The sequence below is a fragment of the Ursus arctos genome, unplaced genomic scaffold (genome assembly GCF_023065955.2).
Source record: "Ursus arctos isolate Adak ecotype North America unplaced genomic scaffold, UrsArc2.0 scaffold_37, whole genome shotgun sequence".
NCBI classification, from domain to species: domain Eukaryota; kingdom Metazoa; phylum Chordata; class Mammalia; order Carnivora; family Ursidae; genus Ursus; species Ursus arctos.
The window spans coordinates 25,576,962-25,595,647 of NW_026623053.1; the positions used below are offsets into that span (position 1 = coordinate 25,576,962).

Genomic DNA, 18,686 nt, shown 5'->3' on the forward strand with positions numbered 1-18,686 from the left:
CCTCTCTCACTGGCTGTCTCTCTCTCTGTCAAATAAATAAATAAAATCTTTAAAAAAAAAAAATGTATGTGAAATCTCAGGCAAGTCAAGACTGCAAAACATTAACTTTTAAAAATTATTTTAAAATCATAAAATAAAATGTCTAAATTAGCTTCTGAAAATATTCTATTATAAAAGATGGAAGTTAAATATAGATTTTTCTTTAAAAGGTTATCAACAGTTTCTAACTTTTCATGACTAAGAAAATAGAGTAAAATTCAAAAAGCTAATTAATGACCCCATTTTGGGCAGCAGAGGAAAGAGACACTTCGTTTCTAAGTACGTAAAGATTCTCATTTTTCAAAGACCAGTTCATATGTCACTTTCCTCTGTGGAATTTTCCTGTTGCTCCCTAATCAGAATTACCTGTTTCTTCATCTGAGCTTCCAACAGTTCGTGCCTGCGCTTCTGTTGTGGTTATCGTCTTCCTTATGGTCTACGCCTGGTACTTTTCTCCCTGCAAGTGTAGGACTCCATGATTTCAGAGACTGCGCTCATTCCTCTTCTTGTCCCTCATAGCAACTGACGTGGATACAGTCTGGAGTAGAAATTTTCTAAATATCTACAGAAAGCATCATTCACATTTATCTTCCTGGTTTAATATCCTGAGGTAAGGGGCGCCTGGGAGGCTCAGTTGGTTAAGCATCTGCCTTCGGCTCAGGTCATGATCTCAGGGTCCAGCGGGGAGTCTGCTTCTCCCTCTGACCCTCCCCTCTGCTCCTGCTCTCTCTCCCACTTTCTCTCTCTCAAGTAACAAAATAAAATCTATTTAAAAGAAAATATCCTGAGGTAAGTAACTAAAAAAATATATATATAAAACAGAATTTTGTTTTAAAGGTTAATGTTCTTTAATATTTGTGTTAATTGGTGTAACTCTGTAGAGCCATTCATTTGTAGTGGTGCATTTCCATGGGTAAGTTTGTAAACAGAAATAAAGAACGATTAAGACCAGAAACGGGCATAGGTTAAGGTGCATTCTGACAATATTGAATCATAGATGGTTAGAGCAAAAGTACCTTAGAGTTTATTTACTGCAATTTCTTAATTGTAGAGAAAAGTAAGCAGAGGCCTGTTTACATACTCATGATCTGACAGCTACTTTAAGGGAAGCCAGAACCATATCATAGATCTCTTTCCTCTACCTTACTGCCTACAGACCATTGAACCCACACTAACTCAGCGTGGTGAGTCAGTAGGCTTGGGAAATCAGTACCATCATAACAAGAGGACAAAACAAAATGAACTATCGGGGCTTCCATCAGGATAAAAAGCTTCTGCACAGCAAAGGAAACAATCAACAAAACTAAAAGGCAATCTATGGAATGGGAGAAGATAGTCACAAATGACATATCAGATAAAGGGCTAGTATCCAAAATCTATGAGGAACCTATCAAACTTAACACCCAAGAAACAAAAAAATCCAGTCAAGAAATGGGCAGACGACACAAGCAGATATTTTTCTCCAAGAAGACATACAAATGGCCAACAGACACATGAAAAGATGCTCAACATCACTCATCACCAGGAAAATACAAATCAAAACCACAATGAGATACCACCTCACACTGGTCAGAATGGCTAAAATTAACAACTCAGGAAACAACAGATGTTGGCAAGGATGCAGAGAAAGGGGGACCCTCTTACACTATTGGTGGGAATATGAAGTGGTGCAGCCACTCTGGAAAACAATATGGAGGTTTCTCAAAAAAGTTACAAATAGAGCTACCCTATGACCCAGCAGCTGCACTTCTAGGTATTTATCTAAAGGATACAAAAATAGTGATTCAAAGGGGCACCTGCACCCCAATGTTTATAGCAGCATTGTCCACAATAGCCAAACTATGGAAAGAGCCCAGATGTCCAAAGGCAGATGAATGGATTAAGAAGACCTGAAAGATCACTCAGCCATCAAAAAGAATGAAATCTTCCCATTTGCAATGATGTGGATGGAACTAGAGGGTATTACGCTAAGCAAAATAAGTCAGTCAGAGAAAGACAAATACCATATGATTTTGCTTATATGTGGAATTTAAGAAACAAAACAGATGAACATAGGGGAAGGGAAGAAAAAATAAAATAAGAAGCAAACAGAGAAGGAGGCAAACAATAAGAAACTCTTAACTATAGGAAACAGAGTTGCTGGAGAGGAGGGGGGTGGATGGATGGGGTAATTGGGTGACGGGCATTAAGGAGGGCACTGGATGTAATGAGCACTGGGTGTTATACGCAACTGATCGATCACTAAATTCTACCGCTGAAACCAATAATACAGTATATGTTGAATAAACTGAATTTAAATTAAAAATTTAATTAAACAAACAAACAAAACAAAACAATAGGACAAAGAAATCTGATTTAGGATTTTTCAAATTAATAACATTGTTTTGGCCCCATTTTACAATTGTAGGGTATACAAAACAAAATTAAAAACCAAAAACTAAAAAAACCCCAAAGTATATAAAATGCCTTCAAAGAAACTGATTAAATAATTTTAAAAATAATGTTAGTTGAATAAGATTCTTATTTTCTGGATATTAGCACGTATTGACTTTTAAAAGCAATACTACAAGTTGGCGCATCTCTTTTTGACTAGGGTATATTTGACTCCATCTACAAGGAGGACAATATAAGCTTTAATAAAATAAACATATACAACTAAGCTGTCTGTACATCTTTATATAAAGATGATAATAAGAGTACGTGCGGCATCTGGATGACTCTGTCAGCTAAGTCATCTGACCTTGGCTCAGGTCATGATCTCAGGGTTTCGGGGATCCAGCCTGAGGCAGGCTCTGCACTCTGCTCCTCCCCCATTCGTGCGCATGCGTGCATGCTCGGTCTCTCAAATAAAGAAAATCTTTAAAAATAATAAGAGTAGGCAATATCAGACAAACTTTTTTTACTTGAAATTATATTTTATGGTAATTCTTCATATGTTATTTCAATGAGCAAAGATAAGTTAGATATATCCTATTTATGAAAAGAAAATGAGCTATCTATACTCAGGTGAGAATCACGGAATTTGATAATTTTCATATTTTGTATAGCCCAGATTAATTTTTTTAAATAATAATGAAATCATTTCAGAGCCATAAAACATAATATAATAAAATTCTCTCTGGTGTTTTGGGGAGAGGTAATTACTACAGAATATTAAATTGGGAAAACAGAAATAGAGCATTTAATCTACATGAATAATTGGGACACCTGCACACAGCAGACAGCTTTGCTTTTGGAGAATGTTAAAGATTGGTTTTCTATAATTTCAGCTATTACCATTATAGTTTTTATTAATGACAGATCATGGAGGAAAACTGTTGATAAATGGAAATTTAATTTGATTAATCTAAATGCTTAGGAAGTGCAATGACCTTGTTACTGGAAACTCACAAATAATGTACTTTTAGAAACACACTGAAAGCTAAACGTAATCAATTATTTCTGGAAAACTGTCAATTAATTCTGACTGACTTTCTGATCAATGGCTTGAGATACATACCTTTTGGCAAAAACAACGAACATACTTTTTAAAGTATAGGTTACTTGTTTTGTTCTTTATTTATATTTCATGCTTTATTTGTGCAGTTACTTTGTATCTTGGTCTTCTGTGATTCAACTGGCCTAAGTAATAGAAATTCTTAAAATTCTTGTACATTAATTCGTAAGACAGCCAGTAAAAGTGAGTCATGCTAAGCCCTTCACAATGCAATATTATTTGGAAAATCATTAACTATAAACACTCTGTTGGTTAGAACTTGAAGTATGCCCACCGTTACCAGAGAAGAAAGTGCTGACTAACAAAAACAGAATCTGCTCCAATCAAAAACGGTAATATATTTAAGAATCTCTAGTAGGTCTCTGGCAAGGCAAAAATACAAGAAATAATAAAGGACACTAGTCAGCTCAATTTGGGGTCTGGGGAGTGAATTATATATTTTTTTAAAACTTGACCAAATTTTGTAAGGCACTGGAGTACCTTGGTTAAGATAGTGGCCCTGGAACCATACTGGGTGGGTTTTGAATATCAGCTTTGGTCTACAGCCAAACCACCCTGAACGCGCCCAATCTCGTCTGAATATCAGCTTTGCTGCTTAGATAAGGCTTGTCTGGGGGACGTTACTCAACTATTCCCTCTTCAGTTGTACTTTTCTTTAAAATGGGAATCATAATATTTTTTGCCTTATGAATATTTTGGAATGATTAAAAAGTTAATGTACACAGTGTGCCTGGTAGCTTGGTACATAGCAGATGTTCAATCAATATTAACTATTACTATTACCTAAGTGGAAATGATACACTCAACCGTTCACATTTTTTTCTCAAAGAATTTTAGAATTATACATATTTTTTTGTAATAAGACTAAAGATCATTTAGTAATGTCAGGAGTGTTAATATTTGATGTATTTCCACTAAGTGAGTTCTGAACAGACACATTTAATATCACGACTCAGTCATTTCATGTGGATACACTAGAGTTGGTTAAATCAACACTTTTCAGTACAGAGGGTTATGATGTTCCTGGAGGTTACAGTATATTTCTGCACAGTTAGGGAAGTGTAAATTCATGCCTCACTGAATACATACTGACTTCTTCCATAAAGGTTAAATCTATTTCAATATTGACAACTCTCTTTTTTCTCTCTCTCCATATTAGAAGTCTGAGATGATAGCCAACAAAAATAGGCTGGACTATTTCTAAAATTAAAAGAACTGTTTACAATGTCACTTAGCAGAGGCCAGGGGTTCAAGACAGGGGCTGATGAAATTAAGGAGAAAATGGGAACAAAATAAGAGGTATAAGTGAGCTTGAGACAGCATGGGATTTGACGTGAAGAATATGGTTTGTGGAGTACACCACATATTGTGATGCCTTTTTAAAAACATGTCTGTAGATTATTTGACACCGCTCCCTTTGATCCCCTCTGGGAAACAGGACAGCCTTTATCACTGCCCTGAATAGAATGCAGATATGACACTGCATGACTTCAGAGCCCAGGTTAAGAGAATCTATACAGTTCTCGGGATCTTTGCCCTGGGATCCCGTAGAAGTCTGGCAACCGTGAACCTGCCAAGTGGAGAAACAATTAAAGAGACTATTGGGAGTAATTACACAGAGACTGACCTAAAGAATTCAGCTGTTTAAACTTTTTAGTTTAGCAACACGTATCTAAATGAAAAGACTTGAAGATGATTCCAGCACCAACCACTTTCTGAGTGCAATCATATAAGACCCTGAAGTTTTTAGCTGAGCCTCTCAGCCCCCAGATTTGTGAGCAAAACAAATGACAGCTACTGTTTTAAGCTACTATTTGGGGCTGGCTTATTACATACCAATAAGTAATCAGAACAATGTGGCCTTTCTAATGAGCTAGTCCCATCACAGAGATGTTTAGTATGATTCTGAATTTAGCTTAATATCATTTAGTACACAGTTAGGATAGCAAAGAGAGATAGATGTCTGGAAGAAATGTTTACTATAAGCCAGTCAACCTATAAAAGAGATCCATTTACTCACCATATATTTATTGAGCATCTACTATATGTTGAGTAATTTCCTAAGTTCTAGGGATACATCACTGAATAAGACAATGGATAAATTCTTCGTCCCCACAGCCCCCATGAAAGAGACAGACAATAAATAAAGAAATATGCATAGAATAACTCTAAGTAGTTATGTGATAAGAAGACATAACAAATCATGCAAGGGGATTAGGGGTGGGTTATTTCAGATAGGGTAGTCAAAGTCATTTCCCAGAAGATGGTATCTGAAAATTAACATTCTAGGCCAAAAGAACAGCAAATGTTTAAGTCCTAAGTTGTGGGGAAAAAAAAAAGAAGAAGAATGAGTTTAAAGTATAGTGGGCACAGAGGAGAGGGGCATGAAATGATGAGGAGGAATTTGAATTCCATTTTAGGTGAGATGGAAGCCATGGGAGGAGTTTTTGTCAGGAGGATGACATAATTCCAATCACTCTGACTCTTGCATGAATGTAACGGAGAGAGCTAGCGGTTGACAAAAGTCCATGCCCTCTTATTCCTGACACACCGTAAGACTACATTTTCCAGCCTTCACGTCATTGGGTGTGACTATGTGCCGAAGGTCACCAATAGGATGTGAGTAGAACTAATGCCTATCTGAGCCATAAAAGATCTCCCATGTGTGCTCATTCAAGCTCCTTCCCACTTCCAGCTGACAGGGACGGAAGTGACACTCAGAGACACCTTACAAGCCACAGACTGAAGATGGCAGAGGCATCATCAACCTAGGTGTCTGAATGACGGCGTGGAGCAGACTCTCCACCACTACACACACACACCGATCACACGCGCACACACACACACACACACACACCAATCACACACACACACACACACCAATCACACACACACACCGATCACACACACCGATCTCAGACACACACACACAACACACCCCAATCTCTCTCTCTCACACACACACACACCGATCATGCACACACACACACCGATCACACGCACACACGCACACACCGATCACGCACACACACACCCCGATCACACACACACACACACACACCGATCACACACACACACACACCCCAATCTCTCTCTCACACACACACACTGATCACGCACACACACACACTGATCACACACACACACACTGATCACGCACACACACCGATCACACACACACACACACAACCGATCACGCACACACACACCGATCACACACACACACACCGATCACACACACACACACACACACACCGATCACGCACACACACCGATCACGCACACACACACACACTCCAATGTCTCTCTTTCTCTCACACATACACACACACACCGATCATGCACACACACACACACACACACACCGATCACACACACACACCCCAATCTGTCTCTCACACACACACACACCCCAATCTCTCTCTCTCTCACACACACAACCAATCACACACACACACACCCCAATCTCTCTCACACACACACACCCCAATCTCTCTCTCTCTCTCACACACACACACACACACACACCGATCGCACACACACACCATCACACACACAACACTATCACCAGCATTATCGACCAGGAAACACCTGAACTCTTTCGTGAGAAAAATCTAGTCTTCTTGTTCCATATAATTACATGTATGGGTCTGTTTGTCACAGCCTAGTCTACCTTATCTCATACAGTGGATAAAAGAGGGGCTTCTAAGAGTGGAGCCAGAGCACAAGGGTTAATGAAAAGACTATTTTAATCGACTACAGGAGATATATCGATAATTTACACAAGGGTGATAACAATGAACTTGGTAAGATATGACCCGATTTAGACTATAGTTTGAAGACAGAGCCAACACGGACCAAGGTGGCAGAAAGGGAGCCTGTCTATTTCATCTCAAATCTACGGAGGGGATTTTCATGGGACTAGTCAGAGCTCTGAAATATTTTCTCTGAAAATATCTGATCTATCTGAGGAAGCCAAAACCTGTGTGGCAATAGGAAAGAGGTGGCCACACTGGAATTTGTGTGTCCTCAGAGTTTCCTGGTAAGCATTTCTGCTAAAAAGATGAGTGTCACAGGGAAGAAGAGGCTTGTCGTGGGCTTTGTTTAGTTGGCTGGTTGGAGGAAAGAGAGAAGCCTTCAGCAGAAAGGGGGAAAGGACGCTGCACAAGAGCTTGTGCTCAGAGAAAGTGGCACTTTAAGGGTCTCTTGGGAGATTCCATCAATAGAACTCAATCCTTGATACACATGGATATATGCTCTTCTACATAGAGGAATCTCCCAAGAGTCCAAACGGTGCCACGCAAGAAAGAAAAATGTTTTATACAGAGATCTCTTTACTCCACCCCAAGCCAGGGTCGTCTGAGCCTGGCGATCAGGTCAGGGGTGGAGTAGGTGGTCAGAGGGGTGGAAGATAAACAGACAAAGAGGAAGAAGCCAAGCAAACCACCAGCTCTGCTTTCCCACTGCAGGTCTCCAGCCCAGTGTCGAGCCAAGCTGGGCAGCAGAGAAATTTTTGCATTAGATCAGGTTTGGGGTTTTACTACTATGTTGGATCATGCATCCAAAAACACTGAACTAAATCCATGTTTGTGATCTGAATGTACTGCAAGATTCTCTATTTCTAATAATGGTGATAAGGGTCATGGGATATGCCTGACTTTTCTTCTTGAAACACGGAAGATTAAGCCACTGAATAAAATTTAAAGAGACCGCAGGAAACTAATAATGTCTTGATCATGTTATGAACCATGTTTGTTCAGCACAGCAGTTCAATTCATGACAGATGAGAAATGTGGAGATGACATACTGCCCACAAAAACACTGCGCCCTGGCCATACTGCTTCTCTCCTGACTTCGGGAGAAATAAATGGCTCAATCACTACAATTTCTTAAAGAATCAGAAGACAAGGCAGTGCAGCTATGTTATAAATATCTAACAAAATATTAAAACATATGAGATTCCTCTTCCATTTTGAGCTTGCTTTCTACATGAAGTATTGTCTACATTATTTCAAGTGCTTCCTATTAAAACATATCAAACGACAAATTTAGAAGGGTTTCTAGAGTTTTATTCCTATCTGCACCCTATGTTCTTATTTTTGTGTCCATGAATATTCTCAAATGGTAATGGGAATTCTAAGTACAAAATATCCCTGTACTCACCCACAAAACTTGGTCTGTGGGTTTTGATTTAATTACAGACGAGAATGGGGGGGAAAATAAACCTAGAGTTCCATTTTTATTGTATCCATGACACAGTTAATCTGAGACATCGTAGAGGTCTACAAATTCAGAAGACTTGAGAATAATTTCTTTGATACAATAAAAGGAGAATCATTTTCTTTAACTGAATTCCTTGGCCTTTGTGGCAGAAATCAGATGCCTCACATCATCGTAGCAGTCTCTCTCCCCACATGCAATCTAGGACCTATTAACCAAGGCTATTTCTATCTTCAGTAAGATTTTATACCAACTCGATGTTATGAACGATGTGGACGCCACTGCCGAGAGGTCCCACTGGTAATATAATACGATGATGCAAACGTACACTTCAGAGAAATTAGAGACATACAAATAAATTATAATTTGGGGAAATACATTTTTAGGCTATATTATTTTTAGGTCATTCCTGTCAAAGTTGGAAACTATCCTTTGTAAGAACACAATGAAAACTGCTAGATGAAACGGGAGAGTAGATCGCTTCCTGCGTGTGTATGCACTGTGGCTTGTTAGTCCCTTACGAAGGGCGCCTGCGCAACACAGATAATCTGTGCGAGGTGTTCTGCCAGCTGCATAGGAATTCAACGTAGTTGCAGATAATCTTCTGGTCAAACTACTTTAATGCATCATTTTTCTCTGGTGAGTTCCTATCCTTGATAAAAATAATGGAATGAAAGGTTCTCCATCGCATCCGTGACTCTTAAAAATAGTTTGGCAATGCTTTAATTAATCTCACAATTTTTGTAGGTAGATTTGGTAGAATAATTTCATGTCTGTTTGAGAAAGCATGTGTTTAAAGGTAAACAAATAAAAAGCAGAAATAATAAACATGGGTAATTTGTACTTTCTTTCTCTTTCTCTCTTTTCCTTCCCTCCTTCCTTCCTTCCTTCCTTCCTTCCTCCCTCCCTCCCTCCCTCTTTTTCTCTTTCTTTCTTTCTTTCTTTCTTTCTTTCTTTCTTTCTTTCTTTCTCCCTTCCTTCCTCTTTCTTTCTTTCTTTCTTTCTTTCTTTCTTTCTTTCTTTCTTTCTTTCTTTCTTTTTCTTTCTTCCTTTCTTTCTTTCTTTCTTTTTCCTTCCTTCCTTCCTCTCTCTCTCTCTCTCTCTCTCTCTCTCTCTTTCTTTCTTTCTTTCTTTCTTTCTTTCTTTCTTTCTCTTGAAAATTGGGATGGCCAAAGAACAGAATCTGGTTATTCACTAAGACAAGGCTTAGAGCGGTGTCATTGCACCGATACTGATGTTGAAGTTAGGAAAGTTAGGATACTTCATTCAGGGACACTCTCTGTTTATTTATTACCATATATGAATCCTTTGTATTCTTATCTTCCTTATGTAATTGTAAACCCCTCCGAGGGAAGGGATTTTGTCACTGATCTTTGTAGTTACCCCCAAGTATCCCTTACAAATTTACTGAGTCATTAGAATATGGCAGTTGTCCAGTAGAAATTTCTAAAATTAAACAACTGAAATAAAGATCACATTTCATTGGTTTTAAAATCCTTATTTACGTTCACATTCAAACATCTCCAAATCAGAATGTACCTTACATTCAATACCCTTTATAGTTGCTACAGCAGGGCACAGCAGTGGTGATCTGGCTTGGAAGAAAATCAAAGACAATATTTCTCTATAATTCTGAGTTATAAAATGTTCTTAATGACAAAGAAAGATGTTGGGTAGAAAACCAAAGTCATCAAAGACTGGGATTAAAACAGTTGGGTTGGTTCTGAGTGTGAAGTTTTAAGAATAAATAAAGCAATTTATTTTTCTTTATTTTCCTTTTTACATCTACTAATGGGTGATATATGGTTTAAAAGGAAACCTAAGTTTAAACAGATTTGAAAGACTTCTTTCAGTAACATTCTATCGCATAAGAAAACACTGTGGTAGCTTAATTGGTGTTATGGTTAACTTAGTAGTGATACAAAAATAATGGCACATCTTGCAATTACTAAATATTATATAGCCTAAAATTTTGTAGCAGATAGTGCATTCTTCAGAGTGTCTTGATTTATATCTAACATCTTGCAATATTTTGAATAGAGTATGCTTTTCGTTAAGTAGCATATTTCTAAGAGTTTGGATAATAACAGATAACAAAACTACCACAGTTCATGTTTACAAAATCACAAATGTTAATCTGAATATGTTCAATTATGTTTTACTTCCATTATAATCCTTCACATGAGAAATTTTCATTTGCTTGTGAGAAGAGTCCTCTTGGGCATATGGATATCTATTTTAAATTTAGAGCCATTGGTGCCCATCCTCCATCCCCAAACCAGGACCATGGCAGGTGAAGAGAGAATGAAGAAACACAACGTCCTTGCACCATAACTTACATCCTCCAAACTGGAGGGATAGCATCTCCTCTAGATAGTACCAGCTCACCAGCTAGCAGCCACACTGGAATATCAACGCTCCCATTGACTTAGTGACCCACCTTTTATGTCAATTCCTCAAATACACTTTGACTTTTATGATCTCTGACTTTTCCGTGTCTTTCCCTAATCTCAGTCTGTTAAAACTCTACCCAGCCTATAGAACCTGATGCGAATGTCGTTAGATATACCCTAATAACCTCAGCCAGAAGTTACTATAATTTTTTTCATATGTCTATAGCTTTTGCTTATGCCTCCCAAACACTGCATCATAGGGCTATTAATTGAGATATTTTATTTTCACTGATAGTATAATCCTTGAGTACAAGGTAATGCTTTATAGATCTCTACATAATGCCATAATTTAGAGCTCTGCTTCTAATAGGGATCCAATAAATGTTTATTAAACATTAAATTGATACATTTGCTAAATTCCTAAACGAATACACAATCCGTATAATAATGTTTAATGCTCTATGCCACATTTGCATTTTAATGATTTTTTTTTTTACTAAGAACATATAAAAACTATTCAGTGGAATAGTTTCATAGTAGCATTAAGAAAATGTTATGGAAACTATCAATGCAAATATAAAGCATGGTTATTAAGATTCAGAAATTTTAGTTTCCATTTGTAATTAGACATCATTCATGAATTATAAACAATTTTCTATGTATGCTACACACGCACAAAATATATGTGAGGAAATGTTTTTATATCGGACATTATTTGTTTTGCAATAACCTGGTTAATCCAGAAATCTACGTGGCAACATTCTCCAGGCCAGCTTACCTCTCACAATGATGTTGGTGGACTTTTTAGCAGGGTTTCCCACATTATTATTGGCGATGCAGCTGTAAGTGCCAGCATCTTCTGAGGTGATGGCAGGTATGGTCAACGTTCCTCCATTCAAAACGGTCTTTTCAGGCAGAGTCCCAAAGGATCTGACCCAGGTGAGAGTGGGTGTAGGCTCTCCTCCTGTCGTAACACATACTAATGTTATGGCCTCTCCAGGATTTACAACTATAGGGTCATCCACCAAGAGTTTAATTGACGGAGATGCTAAAAGACATAAACAAACAAACAAAAAAAAAACATGCACTGTTTAGAACTGTTACAACAGGAATTCCGCAGGATGCTTTATATGTATTCAGACGATTAAAATGACACATTCTTTTCCTTTGCCAAAATCTTATTGTATTAATCAAGTTTAAACTAGATATAATGATACATTAATTACATGGTATAAACCTCTAGAAGTGCATTAAGAATCTTACACATACAGGAATTAAAGTTTGTGTATTCTGAGATTATTGTTCCAAAATCAGAATGACAAGAAGGATTAACGTTTTTAAACAAAAATCTGTTTCCCTTTGAATGCTGACAATCACCATTTGTTTTTGTCCTTCCAGGTACGAATATTGCAGCTGCTTAGTCCTTGCATTTTCATGGTGAAGACTGTCAATTATTTAATTGTTGGATCATTCTGAGGTGAAATGATACATTTTTGTACCTGAACACAACGGAGTAAGAGATAAAGGCACAATAGGTCATTCCAGTCTTTTACCAAGCAATGGGCCTGGTTTTTGATCTTGAAAGGAATAACAAAATCATCTAATTTTAATGTAGTCCCCATACTTCACCTCTCACCTCTCTGCTCACAAAAGGTCTAGACAGTGAGTTCTCATCACCACTGCTTTAAAACAAACAAACAAACGAGAGCTCAAACACAGTCACCAAACTGTGCCTCCTACCACTCAAATGTTTAGTTTCTAATAATCTCCCCAGTGAAAATAAGTCATTTGCAATCTTTCAGGTTAAAAAATACAAAGATAAAATATCCATTAAAAAAAAATGCTGTGTTAAACTTTTCATCAAACACTCAAAATAGAAACAGCACAAAAATATGTATGTTCACATACATCATTTCTTCTCGGCTTACATCGCAGTGCTGGCCTACAAGATTGCATCCCTAAAGAAAAATAGGGGGGACGCAGTATGCTGTGTTGCATCTCACATATTCAGAGATATTTTATGCCAAAGTCAAAACTGTATTGTATGAAATCAATCCATCCTAGAAACACGTAAAGTGTTCAATTGTACTGTGTGATTTTTTTAGCTATTAACTTCAGCTTAGACTTGGAGAATAAAAGGTAAATTCTTGTGTGGTCCAATATTTGTCTTCCTCCTTAAAACAAAACAAAACAGAGGAAAACAAGAAAACAACTCCCTGTTATTTTCATGGTTCTGTGGCATAGGCACGGTTTGCCTGGATGACATTTTTAAACATCAGTTTTGCATGTTGGTCCTTCTAACATCATTTTAAGTAAAAGTGTCTTAATAGTCCTTGTGAGGTGTTGACTTTAAATTATAAAGATTTATGACTAAAATTAGAAAACATATATAGTGAAAAGAATATGCAAAAGTCACTCGTTTAGTAGAAAAGAAAATTCTCTAAAGAGTTAAGGTTGTTAAGCTGACAAGAGATATTACTATTTAAATATTTTGAAAATAGATATTATATTTAAGTATTGATATATTGCCACAAAAAAGTAAAAGAAATCCTTATAGCCCAATTTGAGGTAAATAGTATAATCTTACAAAGATATTTAGTTAAAATATAAATCTAGAGATTCCAACTTTTATGTCATATTAATAAAGCTCATTTGTTTTACACCATATTTTAGTGAAATTAAAAGTCCCAAGGCTTAGGGGCCATTAATAGCATATGTTTGGACTATGGAAACATACAATGGTGACACTAACTCATGAAATATTTGCCCCTGAAATCAACTTGTACAAAGATGAGTTGTTTTTCTATTAGACAGACCATATTTAAAGAAAAAGCTCAAGAAAATTCCAAAGCTCAAAAAATAACACATACATAACAAGACCATTGTTTTACCTGTAATGCACTATGCAGGACTATACTCACAATTGTATTTTAAAAAATCCTCTCTTTTCCAAAACTGAATGGAAAAAAGAATATTGTCCAACTTAATTTTGTTGAAGATGGCATTCATTTGTCTGATTATTCCTGATATTAAAAATACCCTGATATTTAAAAAACACCAGGGGCACCTGGGTGGCTTAGTCACTTAAGTGTATGACTCGATTTTCGTTCAGCTTATGATCTCAAGGTTGTGAGACTGAGCCAGCACTGGGCTCCGCGCTGGGCATGGAGACTGCTTGACAGTCTCTCTTTCCCTCTCCCTCTGCCCCTCCCCCCACTTGTTCTCTCTCTTCTAAATTCGGCACTCTCATAGGGCTTTTCAAAGCTCATGAGCAAAAGGGATAATATCTATTTCATCATCTACTTTGCAAATGAATGCTCTTTGCTGTTTTTTCACAGTGTCCTTAAACTGACCAACCATCCTGAGTTTGCATTATAAGCTTCTGCTTTAGCACTTATATAGGTGTACAGGAAATGAGAAAGAGAAATCTCATTACATTAAATGATGTAGGTAGATGAGTGTTCAGTAAATGCCACAGCATGTGTTGGTCAGATTACCCCATCACTCTATCAGTATAAACATGTAAGACCGCAGGGGTCATCAGTTTCCCTCTTACTATGAGAAAAATGCAGTGTCCTAAAAAAGACTGCAAGATCTAGACATCCATACATTCTTCACAGCAACATGTGTGAGACAGAGATTACTATTTTAAGCTCATTGTTAAGTGATAAAAAAAAAAAAATTAAACATGAAGGTTGGAAAGGGGACAAGAGAAACACTGAATGGACAAGCATATGTTTTATTTGGGATGTTCATCAAACCAAAGCAAAAAGTAGAAAAAAATGAAATACATAAAATAAACAAAGGAAATCTTCAAATTAAGTGGAATTTCATAGATTATTTGAAACATGTTTTATAGCTATTACCAAAACATACTTCAAATTGCACAAAAATAATTCTAAGTCAGCTTTGAACATAGCACACATAGATACGCATACTCCCAGCTACAAACATTCTGTACGTTTGCAGGGCTTAGAAATAACTGTGGTGCCAACCAGATCTTCAGAAAGACAATCTTGCCAGCACTTAATTACGGGAAGCATGGGTCACCATAGCAGTTATCACAGAGATTTGACTCTCCTCTTCAACATCAGGATGACAACATTGTAGCATGACTCATGTGCTCTGTAGCAGGAATACGATTGATTGACTGATCAAGCGATAGAGAAATTAATGGTCCTGGGAGAAATGTGATGAAATAGGATGACAAAGGGAGAGAGAGAGGGAGGGAGAACAGGAAGGGAAGGAAGAGAGAGAAAAGGCCAGTCTTTTGTCTCTATTTTCCCAAATCCTAAATATTTAATAGAACTTTAATAACTGCAATGAGGAAAATATATTTAAGGAAATATCCCTGAGAAAGGGAATTGCTCCCATGTTCCCTTCAGCTCCTCCTCTCCTGGCAAACAAAAAGGAGAGTTTTCTTGGGCTGAGCAACACACACTTCAGTGGGTCTCAGAAAGAGAGAAGACTTTCACACCAAATCTCAACAGTTGGCTATTTAAGAGCAGAGAGCATCTATGTGACTGGCTAGACAGAGGAGGACATAGTGAATCTCATGGCAAAGTCTCCGTGCCTCAGGGGAACCAGTCTCCAGGCCTACGATGGTGGAATGGAGGGAGGAGAGACCTCAGCTAGGATGGTAGTTTTCTTAGTTTGAATCTTTCCAAAAATAGGTCCCGATATACATAGTTAACCTAAGTGCAGATACCAGGAATCATATTGAAGGGTCAGAGAAGGGGTACAGGAAAGTGAAAAAAAAAAAAAAAAAAAAAACAGCAAAGAAGCACCAATGAGGAGGTTATCACTGTGGGAAGCCTGGCCCCCTGCCTTGGGAACTCTCTGAGAGATGACCTAGAACACACCTCAGTGCTCTCTTGGTGAAGAGCAAGAAGGCTGGGTGGGATGTTCGTCTACCAGCTCCTGTCCCTCATTACTTGAGGATTATTCTGTGGTTCTTCGCTTTCCAACCTCATACTTTAGCTGAAAACATTGCTGAGTCCAGAGAAAGTCTTTAGACAGACGAACACTAAATGTGGAACCTGTCAAAAGAAACCACAGTAACCTCCACAACATGCTAAGAGGAGAAGGCAGGGCTTTCCTAGTGTCTGCTAGGATATCCTTCCATGTATCAGTGATCAATAGCTGATTGTGTAAAGATAAAGTGAAAAGAATAAAGAAAGAATAAGGAATGAATGGGTGGTGAGTGGAGGCACCTTTATCCATCAGGATATAGGCACAAAATGAAATTAATAAAAACACAGTATGAGTTGAGGGAAGGGGGTAAAAATACATAGGATTAACTTCCTGCTTCTGTTCTATGGCCCTACATTTTTTAAACTAAAAAAATATACAGATGATAGAGAAATCAAGTCCAGCATCTATGTGGTGAGACAGCTTAATCTATGCTTACAGAGTCAAGGAATAGAAAAAAGTTTCTCTCAGAAGAACTACTCACTTCACTGAGATGCAGGAAATCCACTGTCTTTTCGTGCATTTCACTGAAATGCATTTTCAACACACATTTCATTGAAATACAGGTTGCAGTGAACATTTCACATAATAAAAATGAGGACATATTTTAGAAGTTGAAGACTGAAAATAATCTATCCATTTCGTTGGGTTATCACATATGGTTGTGTTTAACATATTGATTGATTCATGAAGTCCAGGAACGATATCATTTTGAGGAATTCTGTTTAAAACAATGCTCCAGGGGGGCGCCTGGGTGGCACAGTGGTTAAGCATCTGCCTTCGGCTCAGGGCGTGATCCTGGCGTTATGGGATCGAGCCCCACATCAGGCTCCTCCGCTATGAGCCTGCTTCTTCCTCTCCCACTCCCCCTGCTTGTGTTCCCTCTCTCGCTGGCTGTCTCTATCTCTGTCAAATAAATAAATAAAATCTTTAAAAAAATAAATAAATAAAACAATGCTCCAGGATATGGCAATATTCAAAACAGTCTTCATAAATAGTTTCTAATTTAAGAGAGAGGTTTTGCTACAGATATTGAAACCAACATGCATTTTTCATTATGTTAATATTCATAGACTGGGTATTTCTGGAAATGATTGAGAAGGCAGAGTAAGAGTGCTCCTCCATGGAAATTTATAGAAAAGTCTCTTAGAAGAGACCTAGTTCATAATACCAGGGTTCCAAACCAAGCTGGCACAACATCTTTTGTTATTATCATTGTTGTTGCTGTTGATGCTGTTGTTGGGAAGAAATGTTTTTAGGTATGTTGCTTGTTTTCCCTAGCACAACAAATTTCAACACATTCGTTCATTCAGTAAGTATTTATTGACCACCTACTATGTATTTAGTCCCTGTGATAGCTGATTGAGATCTACTGGTGATAAAAACAAAGAATCCCTGCACTCAGAAGCTCACATCCTAGCAGGAAGAAAACCAGCCCTTTCCCCATGACTCCCATTGTCTTAAGTGACTTCATAGTAATATTTACATCACCTGCCTGTTCTCTGAAGTTATGTGCATTTATGATCCCTGATCAAGATGCTTATGTTACATGAGCAAAATGAAAGGAAATTTGTCAAAAGATATTCATTATAAAACGAAACCTTACAAATAGAACAAGTGTCATTTACATTTGAATCTAATCATTGAACAATATAAATGGAATAATTAGAAATGGAACTTTGTTCTAAGGTGTGCAAAAGACAATAAATTCAAAAGCTTTACTTCAGTCAATAAGCTATGTCAATGGTTGGGATATTAATACTTAATGGCCTGAAATGTTTTCATAAACATTGGGAAACATGATGAAAAAGAACTTTAAAACCACATGTATCTCGCTCCTTCAGTCAACAATCCCTAACTATTCTCTTGCCAAAGTGTGAAATCTTCACAAAATTTATTCCCATTCAAGTTTATAAGAATGAAAGCATTTATCTGCTGCTGCAGCTAAATCCCAGAAGGTCATCACTCATGGAGAGAAATTCAAGCTAAAAAACACTTCCACCTAAGGAATTTTTTGTCCATGGAATTTTCCAGTTCTTTATAGAAGATACCAGGTGTTTTAGAATAGTGCCAGTTTGAAAAGACGTCCTCTTTACAAGATCAGTAGAGCATGAATTCACTATACCTGCTGCCTGGAATTCTCCTCCAGTGCTTATCCACCTGGTAAACCAGCGGTCAAGTACTTGACCATGCTCAAACGTCAATATCGATTCCTCACTGGATTCCTAGTTTTCTGTCTAAGACAACTGAGTTACTTCCCCTTTGTAAGACCAGAGCTGTTTATAGTAACCACCCCTCATGCCCCACTACAACAATTAGAGCTTCTACCCCTACCCTTTCACTGTGAGATAGTTAGGAATAGGGTATCAGGGCGAACAGGGTGATGTTTTTCATGTTTGTACCAACAGCAACCAGAAAAGGATCTCACAAAGAATTGAGTGCTCAATAATATCTCATTTAATAAAAGAATGTTGAATTTAAAGATTCGAGAACAAAATGCTCAACATCAGTAATCTTCAGGGAAATGCAAATCAAAACCATAATAAAATATCATATCACACCTGTCA

At 37.5% G+C, this 18,686-nt stretch overlaps 1 protein-coding gene across 2 annotated transcripts in view; it reads right to left on the bottom strand.

Annotated features, from left to right (window-relative positions):
- Nucleotides 1-18,686, bottom strand: part of MDGA2 (MAM domain containing glycosylphosphatidylinositol anchor 2) — a 788,346-nt gene that overhangs the window by 255,201 nt on the left and 514,459 nt on the right. For both annotated transcript variants that reach the window (XR_008957193.1, XM_026513664.4), the window contains exon 6: nt 11,927-12,196. Coding sequence is in view for 1 of the 2 variants with exons in the window: in XM_026513664.4 (XP_026369449.1) it covers nt 11,927-12,196 (270 nt within the window). In the remaining variant the exon portion in view is untranslated. The remainder of the gene's footprint in view (nt 1-11,926; nt 12,197-18,686) is intronic.